This window comes from Ovis aries, chromosome 4, assembly GCF_016772045.2.
Source record: "Ovis aries strain OAR_USU_Benz2616 breed Rambouillet chromosome 4, ARS-UI_Ramb_v3.0, whole genome shotgun sequence".
Taxonomy (NCBI): domain Eukaryota; kingdom Metazoa; phylum Chordata; class Mammalia; order Artiodactyla; family Bovidae; genus Ovis; species Ovis aries.
Window position 1 is genome coordinate 53,147,237 of NC_056057.1, and position 12,585 is coordinate 53,159,821.

Here is a 12,585-nt window from a genome sequence, read left to right on the forward strand (position 1 = left end):
CCTGGCCTGACAGTCATGCACAAATATTTTAATAGCAATGCTTGCATCTAGAGATTAAAGGCCTTATATAAATGCTGTAAAAAAAAAAATCAAGCAAGCATTGTTTTTGGATGTAGATTAGACGAGGAGCTCAGAAGGGGAGATGTGGGCAATCCCTGTGATTAGTCCTGTGATCTTCATGAGTATCCCGCTCCCCTCTCCCACGTAGCCCTGCACTCTGTGCTCATGTTCCCCAGCCTTGTTCTTTCCTACATCCCCACCCCCTCCACAACTTGTAAGAAGCCCTGCTCTTACTGTTTACTTACACTATCTCCAACAGTGTTTATCATATTATTTTACTTCAAAGCATCCCAAGAGAGCAATCACACAAATAAAAACTGTTTTTGAAATCTAGATCTGCATTGACATGGCTCTACAGATAGACTTGAATATATGTACACAGTATATTTAGACATAGCTGCACCTGTATGAGATAACTTACATGCTTAAATGTTAGAAACATGTCAAAAATGTCTTCTCTTCCATACATATAATATTGTTAGCTAAACAATATAAGTCTTGCTAATCAAATAACCACTGTGAAATACCTGATTCACTTTGCACCCAACAGCTGGAGCTGAAGCTTGTATTCCCAGCCAGAGCTGAACATAAGCACAATAGGAAAGGCAGAAACAGCTGCAAACTCTTGGGAGAAAACATTTGCAAAGCAACTTTGCCTTTAGGCTTCAGGGTAGGAAGGAAGTAAAATCATTCTTCTGTTCCTTTTCATGTATAGCAGCTGTCTTTGGGGAAAAAAATTATGTCCCTTCTATTTTGTAACAGAAACTTCATAGTATTATTGAAACGTGGGTTGTAGAAACTTAGGCTTGGCCACAGATTCAGCACTTCAATGCAGTCAAAACATTTACAGAAGTTAAGTCACTGCTTGGATAGATTAGGCTGGATGGTCCCCAAGTTTTTGCTGTACTCCTGACTCCATCTCCAATATTATTTGCTGTAAACAAACTGGATTTTAGTGATGGTGATTCTTTGATCCTTTAAATGGTTTAGGATTATTTACATAAAATTTTACCAAATGGAATTCTCTTAGGCAAGTGGCAGAGAAACAGATCCTCTCTCAGAGAGTCTCAATAGCCTTGTTTTTTATGTCTTTGTTTTCTCTAGGTCTCAGGTACATGTTTCTATTTTTCCTACTAAAAATTTAGTTCTTGAGAGGAAGGTTCTCTGTCACAGCTTCCTTTACCTCACTTATTTGCTTAGTAAAGCATAGTTAGTATGTTCCTGATATATAAGGAATGAATTGAGTTACCTGGTTTCAAAAAATCAAGGATATCAGTGCTTTTCATAAGAAAAGTATTTATTTAAATACTAATTTTCATCTTCGGTTTTAAAAAATCAAGGATATCAGTGCTTTTCATATGAAAAGTATTCATTTAAGTACTTATTTTCATCTTTGATATTATGGATGCACAGGTATATTATAGCTTCTTTGATGAAAAAGCTGGGAGATAAGAATAAAACATTTGTTACAGCATTTCTATTCTAATGAAACTGATATATATAACATGCCACTTGGTGAAATCTGTCACACAGCAGAATTTACTCAGTTATTAAAGCAATCTATACAAAAATGGAATTTTATTAGAACTTCAGAATCTGGAAATAGGCCAGGAACCTTGTGATGTGAAAAAGTGTCAGACCGAAAGCAACTGTAGAAAGCTTATTAATATGCAACTGGATTGGTGAGGTAATACACAACATAAGAAAACAAAAGCAGAAAAAAAGATAAAAGGAGGCAAATGAACATAGGGAAGCCAGTGAGAATTCAACAGATGCTAGTTTCAGTCATTCTCCTTCAGATTTTTCTTGCAATTCTCTAGAATAACATCAATATCAACTAAAAACACATATAAACACATAACAATACACATTTTACAAGGATAGTAGATATGACCATATTTCAAATTTGGTAGAGTGCTTGTCTATGTGGGATGGGGCTGGGCATCTCTCCTTAACATTTTGAGGACAGAATTAAATGGTTTGAAGTGGGTAAATAGGAACACTGGACTGGGAGAGAGGGAACAAGGAAGAAAAAGCATAGTTAATTGTGAAGCAGTGGGAGGAGGGGAGATCAAGTGTGGAATCATTTAGATCTATATGATTCGTTGTGAAGTGGGAAGGTTTTATTTACACGTTTTATGATTTTGCAAAAATTCCACCAGGCCCACTAGTACAATTAGAACATTTGATGCATATCCAGGCTGCTATAAAGACAGTGGTAGTTTTAAAAAATATGTTTTGTTAAAGAATACAGATAGAGAATGTACAAATGAGCAAGTCATAGGAAAACATCATCATCCTCAATTGCTTCACTGAAAGTCATTTCCTGACCAGGATGTTAATTATGTCAGATGATCACGAAATAAATATCTCCCTTTTAAAGAAATTTCTAGTCTTTGTGGAAAGTCAACATTTCCATAGATACCATCGTCATTGTGCATTAACCAAGAATCTACTAATGAACTCATGTTGAAAGCACTACCAATAACTATTAAAACAGTAAAACAGACCCAACATGAAAGCATCTTAATTTCTGCAAAGTGCTAGGGTTTTTGTATCTAGGAGACACGATAACTGCAACTCTGAAATGTGAACTTTTATTGTATGGGAATACTGTTGCTATCCATTAAAAGCATTTCTTAACAAAATCTGGATCTTTTTTCCCCCAGTGTTTGCACTTCTTTGTGTCTGACCCCATCATTTTGCAGAATCAGAAGAGCTGGAGTTACAATGGGATTCTGATGATAACGTCCCTTCCTAATGCCTGCCAATATTTCTCAATGATGTGAATGTTTCTTCTCATGGAGAAGCACAGTTCACACAATAGCTCTCCTTTGATCCGTAGCTTCCCCTGAAATAGGAAAACATCGCCTGGAAGTGCTTTAATTGTTTCATTTTATTTTCCAATCATGTGATTTAAATCATGAATGGAAAAAAAAAACCTCAAACTTTTCCAGCAAGAAAATTAAAGCAACCGCATTTAAACTGAAAGCTTTAAGAATTTAACAAAAAAAGGCCATACACTTCAAGAAAGGAACTAGGCCTCATTGTTTTGTTTTCTGTCTGTGTCTCTAGCTTCCACTGTGATTTTCACTTTATAGTATTTGCCAACACCTTACTGTAAAAAGAGAAGCAAATTAATTGTATGACACTGGATACAACAGACACAGCCACTCTCAGAAAGCATGTACCTGCATGAATCGACCTTCTGACGTCCCGAGATTAGCGATGGTGAGATCTCCTTTGATAAAGGTGGATATAGATGTTAAGAGGACTTGGTTGAACTGGCCCATGAATAAGTCAATGCGCGGCAAAGCTGTGGTAAACTCTGTTCGATATTCATCATTGCGCACTTCACATCCTGATGAATTTCTCAAAAGTGTCTGGAATAAAATACGGTCATAGAATTAATGTGAGTCCAGATGTGAGCAAGCTGTTAGAAACTTCCTGGTATGTTTTTTCAGAGGTTGGAGGGAATGGCAAGGATAACAGACAATCTGAAAATGGACACATAGCCCCAGATAGGCAGAAACGGTTCCAGTGATCTGAATGACTTCAGCATCAGTAAGTGCCGTTGTATAAACACAGACGCTAAAACTAGGGCTCCCTCAGTGGCTCAGATAGATGGTAAAGCATCTGCCTGCAATGCAGGAGACCGTGGGCTTGATCTCTGGGTCGGGAAGATCCCCTGGCAAAGGGAATGGCAACCCAATTGAGTATTCTTGCCTGGAGAATCCCATGGACAGAGGAGCCTGGTGGGCTATAGTCCACGGGGAGTCAGACATGATGGAGCAACTAATACTTGCACTTTCACTTTCTAAAACTAGGATCAGATCTTATCATCACAGTTTGTACCACGGTTCCACATGTAAGTACATAATAACGGCCACATGTAAGTACACAAAAATGGAATTCAGCAGGCGCTAGTAGGAGAAAAACAAAACTGTGAATGTCTCAGGCCTGGACATAAAGGCAACACTTCTAGCAGGCAAGTCCAATGAGATGGATATCAACTGGAATAATCATAAATGTGGGAGTCACAGTGGGACACTATATTTTAAACTGTGTGCCTTTGTGCATTTGTGTACAGCAAGGTGGTGAGGAGTGATGATTTATAGAAAATTCATGAGAAAGCAGCAGAGAACCAACCCCAGACCCAGGTGCCTGCATCATACAGCAATTATCTATGTTAGGGAAATTCATGTTACTTCTGTTTCAGTTCTTCCATTTGTAAAACTGAGAAAATTACAGAAATGCACCTACCTTACAGAGCTGCTGTAAAGATTAAATGAGCTCGTTTATAGAAATCTCTTATAAAAGAACCCAGTACACAGAGAACACAGAGAAATTGTCCTCACTATGGCGAAAGGCTCAAAAAATGCAAAAGTTATACATTAAACGCTTTATTAACCAGCTAACTAAAAGGCAATTACCACCCAATCAGATGGTAATTTATTTTTTAGTTTTAACTTCAAGTGAAAGGATTTAAAGAATACTGTTCACTAATACATGACAAGCACTTGGATCCCTCCCTTCTTGATTCTTCAGTCTCCTGCTTTTCCTTCTCAGTCAGTTCAGTCGCTCAGTCGTGTCCAGCTCTTTGCGACCCTATGGACTGCAGCACGCCAGGCTTCCCTGTCCATCACCAACTCCTGGAGCTTACTCAAACTCATATCCATTGAGTCAGTGATGCCATCCAACCACCTCATCCTCTGTTGTCCCCTTCTCCTCCTGCCTTCAATCTTTCCCAGCATCAGGGTCTTGTCAAATGAATCAGCTCTTCGCATGAGGTGGCCAAAGTACTGGAGCTTCAGCTTCAACATCAGTCCTTCCAATGAATATTCAGGGCTGATCTCCTTTAGGATGGACTGGTTGGATCTCCTCGCAGTCCAAGGGACTCTCAAGAGTCTTCTCCAACACCACAGTTCAAAAGCATCAATTCTTCAGCACTCAGTTTTCTTTATAGTCCAAATCTCACATCCATACACAACTACTGGAAAAACCATAGCTTTGACTAGATGGACCTTTGTTGGCAAAGTGATGTCTCTGCTTTTTTAATATGCTGTCTAGGTTGGTCATAACTTTTCTTCCAAGGAACAAGAGTCTTAATTTCATGGCTGCAGTCACCATCTGCAGTGATTTTGGAGCCCCCCAAAATAAAGTCTCTTACTATTTCCATTGTTTCCCAACTATTTGCCATGAAGTGATGGGAACAGATGCCATGATCTCAGTTTTCTGAATATTGAGGTTTAAGCTAACTTTCTCACTCTCCTCTTTCACTTTCATCAAGAAGTTCTTTAGTTCTTCTTGGCTTTCTGCCATAAAGGTGGTGTCATCTGCATATTGATATTTCTCCTGGCAATCTTGATTCCAGCTTGTGCTTCTTCCAGCCCAGCATTTCTCATGATGTACTCTGCATAGAAGTTAAATAAGCAGGGTGACAATATGCAGCCTTGACATACTCCTTTCCCTTCTACTACTTCTCAAACTGCAGCATTTGTCTCCTCTGCGGGACCATCCATGTTTGCCTATCAATGTTAGGGTTTCTCAAGGCTCCATCCTAGGGCTGCTCCTCTGCTCACTCTTGATACTCTCTACCTAGGATATGTTTTATTCTTTTTAATTGACACTCTTATTTGTGCCTCCAGGCTACACTGCTCCTCTGAGCTGACTGTACATTTATCAAACTGCCTATGAAACTGGCATTCAGACGTCTCAGAGACCTCAGGCTCAACATGACCAAAGTACAAACAACAATCCTCCTTGCCTGACCTCACAATACAATGTACCCCAGCAAATGGCTCCACCATTTCTCCAGGTGCACAAGTTAGAAATTTAAGTGTCATCCCTGATTCCTCCCCATAAACAGTCCACTGCCAAGTCCCATCAATTCCACTTTCTAAATATCTCCTGGGTCCATCCAGTTTTCTTTATGTCCACCATGGCAACTTCATCCAAAGTACCCCCATCTCTTTCCTGGACTGTGAGAATGGCTTAACTAGACCTGACCAATCCAATCTCATTCAACCTCTTTCTAGATCCATTCTCCACACTGCAGCCAGGTTTTCTTTTTAAACCACATATCTCATCATGTCACTCTGCTTAAAATGCTTCACATTTCCCCACTGCTCTTAGGATCAAGGACAATATTTTTAACATGCCCGGTTGGCTCCTGCCTCATTCAGCCCCTGTTCAAATTCTCCAGACTCAGCCTGCATTGTTTTCTTCCTTGCTCCCTATGCTCCAGTGAGCTGGCCTTCAGTTCTCCAAATAAGCCAAATGTCCTCCTTACAGAGTCTCTGAACATGCTGTTCCTTCTGCTCCCTCCACCTCCATTCACCTTGGTAACTCCTATACCTCCTTCAGATCTCAGTTTGTCATCAATTCTTCAAAATGTCTACCCTGATCTCAATATTGAGGTCAAATGCTTCTATGATAGACTGCCATAATACCATTTACCTATATGAAATGGCACTTATAGCTGCAACCACTATTTGTTTTTGTGATGAGTGATGTGAAATTTCCCAAGTTCTTATGATCAGAGACTCTGCCTGTTTACTACTGTATTGTTAGTCATAGATGAAATGCCACACAGTAGATGTTTAATAAATATTAATTGAATGAATGAACAAGTAAGTGAATCAATTATGGGTAGATGGGGAATGAGTGTGAAGATACAAACCAAATTACTAAAGCTATTTTTTTTTTTCAGGAATGGGGGTAGTTTAAGAGTTTACAAGAGACAAATGGAGAGACTGACTCCGACTATCCTGACAAAGTGATTGCAAACTGGTAACTCTGAGGCAGATAACCAGGGCAAAAAGGTGTATAAGTAAAACAAAGCCTAACTTGGAAGAAAGAGAGAAAAAGTTCAGTTTTACACATCTTTATATGAAGCAGAAGTCCGGAAAATCATTTAAAGATTATTCTATTAATGTCCTGTTATATTTGTCATAATCATAAAGTTGTCACAGTATATTTCAAACCAACTGTTTAAAAACAAACTGAAATAAAAAATTTAAATACCCTTATGTAAAATAGGCTTCCCTGGTGGCTCAGGGGTAAAAAACTCGCCCGCCAACGCAGGAGATGTAGATTTGATCCCTGGGTTAGGAAGATCCCCTGGAGAAGGAAATGAAAAACCACTCTAGTATTCTTGCCTGGGAAATCCCATGGACAGAGGAGCGTGGAGGGCTACAGTCCATGGGAGTCGCAAAAGAGTTGGACATGACTAAACAACAACATATAAAATAACCTTACTCCATAATGTCAAACTTATGTCACACAAAATGCAAAGTTCTTACATCTATTAACTTTTATGGTTAAATATAACCTAATGCACTGTTTTATACAGCAACAACTACTTTTTTATTTTAAATGGTGAAAAATTAGTGAACAGAGGGTCTCAGAGATGCTAAACTTATGACTTATAATTAACAAGATGTTATAGTTCTAGACATTTTTGATATATATTAGTGAGTACTCGTTTACTATTTAATTAGAAGCTTTTCTTCACTAAAGTGCTATAGATTGTTCTGAGGAGTAGTAGATAACTGAGATGTACCATCAATTCAATAGTAACTGATTAATTGGTAATTAGGTTTCCACTGGTGATCAATCATCCATTTTGAAGAGGGCTGGAACTAGAGAAGCTTTTTAAAGGAACAGAGGCCAATTTTAAATCAAAGGCCTTCTCAAGTATTCTGTTATAGAGGAGCTGCTCTTCAGAGTCAGCTTCTCTGATTTTGTTCATTTCTTGTTCTACTTTTTTCCATGTCTAGGAGGCATTCTGTGAACTTTAAAGGCTCAGACTTGACTTGGGATTCAGTGCTGGTGGAGTTAAGATGGATTCATCATCTTGATGAGGATGAAAGAGGGGAGTGAAAAAGCTGGCTCAAAACTCAACATTCAAAAAACTAAGATCATGGCATCTGGTCCTATCACTTCATCATGGCAAATAGATGGGGGGAAAAATGGAAATAATGACAGATTTTCTTGGGCTCCAAAATTACAGTAAATGGTGACTGTAGCCATGAAATTAAAAGATGCTTGCTCCTTAGAAGAAAAGCTATGACAAACCTAGATGGCACATTAGAAAGCAGAGCTATCACTTTGCTGACAAAGGTCCATATAGTCAAAGCTTTGGTTTTTCCATGTATGGATGTGAAAGCTGGACCACAAAGAAGGTTTACTGTTGAAGAATTGATGTTTTTGAACTGTGGTGCTGAACAAGACTCTTGAGAGTCCCTTGGACAACAAGGGTATCAAACCAGTCAATCCTAAAGGAAATCAACTCTGAATATTCATTGGAAGGACTGATGCTGAGGCTGAAGCTCTAATACTTTGGTCACCTGATATGAAGAGCCAACTCACCAGGACAAAACCTTGGGGCTGGAAAAGATTGAGGACAGGGGAAGGGGGCGACAGAGATGAGATGGTAGGACAGCATCACCGACTCAATGGACATGAATTTGAGCAAACTCCAGGAGATAGTGAAGATCAGGGACGGTAGGCAGTCTATGGAGTCACAAAGATTCTGACATGACTTAGTTATTGACTAAACACCAATCAACAAGAGTCCAAGAACTGTCTCATTTATCTTTTAACCTCACTGTGTACCCTGCCTAGCACATTGTGTGTATTTAACAAGTCTGCTGAAAAATTAATGCATTTGCAAAGTAACCCAGGGTTAAAGCCCATTTGCCTACCTAGCTTGCTTTGTGATCTGTGTTGCTGAATGGGACAACCTGGAGAACAGAGGTTAGATGCATCTCAGATTGTTTGCAAACCTGCAGGACCTCACTGGCCTTTTCTAAATGAAGGCACAAAAACAGGACCAGAACCTTAGCTTCTATTTGTCTGTTTTCTCACGTGTAAGGCTTTTTTTTTTTTTTTAACCATTAGTTAATAACTGATTTTAAAAATGTACAAAGCAAACATATGGTATGATGCTTTAAAATAGTGAAATTTCATTTGTTTATTGGCTTTATCACATGTAACTCTTAACAACCATAGAACTCTGCATCAGAATTAATTAACGTAATATTTATATTGCACACTTCAAGGCGTCTCTTTCAGGAAAGAGTAAGTTCTCTAAATGGTAGTTCCTCAAGGACTGAGAGGATTAAGTTATGTCTCTACTCCCTCTTCTCCCCAACCCCCAGCCCCCCAACAAATTCCAAAGTACAGAAACTTTGTACAGTGTTGTAAAAGAATGTACAGAATTCCTTGATCTTGAAAAATTGTGTACTTTGGAGCCAAAGCCAACAAATATCATGTCTGGTTTGAGTGGCATTCAAATTTCATAAGCCAGGGGACCCCAACCCAACCTTTTTCCTTTTCTCCATAGCTGATATCTATAGGAGAGGGACTACTTCTTGTCTCTTCTTGCTGAGAATCCAGATAAAGTTGACAGCTGTGGTCAGACTGGCAGGAACTGGCTTGCAGAGCTGCAGGCTGTCTTTGAGCTTGTACAGTAGACTTTTAACTATTAAGGATCCTTGGTTTAAACTCTCAGCAGTGCAAAGGTAAAGTAGAGATATCCATCTGATTCGCTCTTACAGATAACAAGTGAATGTGTTCCTTGCTCATTTGCTCAGGGAAGATGGGGTGACTTCTCACCACTTTACAACAGTTAATTTCTGGATGTGACATCTGGAGTGGGATTTGCATCTATGGAAGAACAACTGGTGGGCTGCAGTCCATGGGGTCCCTAGGAGTCGGACACGACTGAGCGACTTCACTTTCACTTTTCACTTTCATGCATTGGAGAAGGAAATGGCAACCCACTCCAGTGTTCTTGCCTGGAGAATCCCAGGGACGGGGGAGCCTGGTGGGCTGCCGTCTATGGGGTCGCACAGAGTCGGACACGACTGAAGTGATTTAGCAGCAGCAGCAGGAAGAACAACTATAGACCCACCACCAGGGGTCTCCTTGCCACTTGTGCTCTTGTGCTTCTCTTGAACCCAGAGGTCTTGTGCTTCCGGGTAAAAGTGAATGCAGCTTGTGGAGAGTAGTTCTTTGGTACAACAGCTGCTTTGGGGCACCACAGAAGAGTCTAACAAGAAAGGTTCACCCCAGCACCAGTTGAGGAGCCAGATGAAACTCTCTTTTTGATAACAAAGGGAGGAAGAAGGAAGGAAGGAAGGAAGGGAGGAAATCAGTCTTTGCCCTGCCTACACTGTGCCAGGCACTGAGTTGGGCATTTTCACATACAAGCAGAGACATGGTAGCCCGGTGAGGTTCTATCACATTGACTTTCAGCAGGAGACTCAGGGCAGCCAAGGGTGGCCACAGGTTCAAAGTGGAACAGGCATTCAAATTTAATTCTCTCTGATTCTTAAGCTCAAGAACTGCTTACGCTACTGTTAACTATTCTGGGCAAAGTTCCTAGGATTTCACAGTTACAAAAATGGAAAGGGCCTTAGAGATCACCTTACTCCAGCCCCCTCATTTTATGTACGAGAAACTGAAAGTCAGGGAAATTGTAAGAATCACTTATAAAAGTTACCATTCAACATGTAAACCCACAACTCTTGAAAGTAGGAAATGTAGATTTGCCTTCTCTGATTCCTTTTCTGGGAGAAAGGGTGGAATTAATCATTATTTTCTGGACCATGGGACACAGATGATCTCCAGCAATTTGGGCTGTTCTAGTCAGTGTGACTCTCAGATCTACCTTTTTGTCACCTATTTTGGTTAGTGAACATTATGAGGTTTCTATCCTGGTAACTTGAAATGTCAGCCATCACCAACTTCTCTTTCTCTAGCATCTCTCACAGCCAACCAGTTACTAAGTCTTGCTAAACCCTGTCCACAGTGTCTCTTCAGTGCTACCTCCACCCATCCCTGTCCCCCTGCCCCAGGTGAGGTGTTCCCTTTTCATCTGTGTCCCATTTCATCTGCCTTGAAGCTGTTATGAGCTGTCACTTCATTCTTCAATACTTCAGTTGCTTCCCAAAAGCCGTATGACATCCAAATATGCCTCTATTTACATTTTTAGTCTTTTTTCCATTTAAGGCATTAAGATTTCTCTTTAAGATGGTCAAGTGACCATCTAGGACACCAAATGAATCTCAAAGTGGCTATAATGACACAAGAGCCTTCCCATTCTTGTATTCTTGCATTTGCTTTGGCAGCTGACATCCCCTTCCCACTGGCCACTGATACCCACTCCCTGTTCACTTAAACCTGAAGCCTGACTCTCTTCCAAAGTCTCTCTTTGCAACATCTTTTCACTTAAAGAAGTAATGTGTTTATTGGATGGGGGAGGGGAGACAGTGACAAAGACTAAGAGTAGAGGATAGTACAGGGCACGGGGAAGATACCATACAGCTTGAGATATTTGAGTCAAGAGAGAAAATCACCTAGTACAATACATTGTCTAGGCATATACACATGTGTAGCAAAACTAAAGGCAAGGGGAAGATGAACAGATAATTCGCAAATGCCATTTACCCAATTTTCTGGGGTGGGAGGGGAGGGATATGATGGCGGTACACATGGGGGCTTCAAAGGCATTGGTAATATTCTCTTTTTAAGCTTCATGGTAGAGAATCAGTATTTATTTTTCACACACATAACACATACATGTATACATTATTCTTCTGTGTATATGAATATAATCATTAAAAATAAATTTTAAAAGAAAACAGTGAATAAATGGGAAGTAACAAAGTGGAGAGGGTCTATTAAGTATTCTCTCCAACCCAACTTCTTGTTGTCCTAAGCAGGTTTGAAACATTCTCATAGCTTTTCTCAGCTCACAGAAGCTCACAATACTGATGTTAAATTAACATCTGCATGGAGCATTATGGTTTTCAAAGTACATTATCTCATCTGATTCTCTCAACAAGTCTCAGCTGGGTTTGTCATGATTATCATATTTCTACAGGTGAAAAAACTGAGGTTCAGAGAGTCGATGCTAAGTATCAGAGCCTGAGGGCTTCCCTGGTGGCTCAGTGGTAAAGAATCCACCTGTAAAGCTGGAAATTTGGGTTCAATTCCTGGGTTGGGAAGGTCCTCTGGAGAAAAGAATGGCAACCTGCTCCAGTTTTCTTGCATGGGAAATCCCATGGACAGAGGAGCCCGGGGGTTTACAGTCCATGGAGACGCAAAGATTTGGACACAACTTGGTGACTAAACAACAACAATTGGAACCTGAACCTAAGGTGGTGATCTAAACTCTGTATTCCCTATACTGCACCGTGCTATTTATCTATTGGTTCTCACAGTATTTCTGAGGCAAACCCACACTCTAAGGATAGTCTGATAAGGACCTGGGAGGAACGAAAAATGAGAACAGGAGAGGGATGGTTCTACCCGAGCTAAGATTTGATGAATCCCATGAACTCAGGCAAATTGCTTGCTCTATCTCAGTCTGAGTTTTACTTTATTTATTTAACAAACATTTGTTCATAGTGTGTATAATGTGTCAGACATTGTTCTAAGCACTTTTGAAATATTCGTTCACTGAATCCTCTTAACAATCCTAGGAGCAAACTGAAGGACGGACCAGCTGTAGCA

At 40.0% G+C, this 12,585-nt stretch overlaps 1 protein-coding gene across 11 annotated transcripts in view; it reads right to left on the reverse strand.

Annotated features, from left to right (window-relative positions):
- MET (MET proto-oncogene, receptor tyrosine kinase) overlaps positions 1-12,585 on the reverse strand; it is a 116,892-nt gene that overhangs the window by 52,370 nt on the left and 51,937 nt on the right. For all 11 annotated transcript variants that reach the window (XM_060414395.1, XM_042248298.2, XM_060414391.1 and 8 more), the window contains one exon: positions 3,252-3,443. In XM_060414395.1, the coding sequence (XP_060270378.1) occupies positions 3,252-3,353 (102 nt within the window). In that variant the 5' untranslated portion in view covers positions 3,354-3,443. The remainder of the gene's footprint in view (positions 1-3,251; positions 3,444-12,585) is intronic.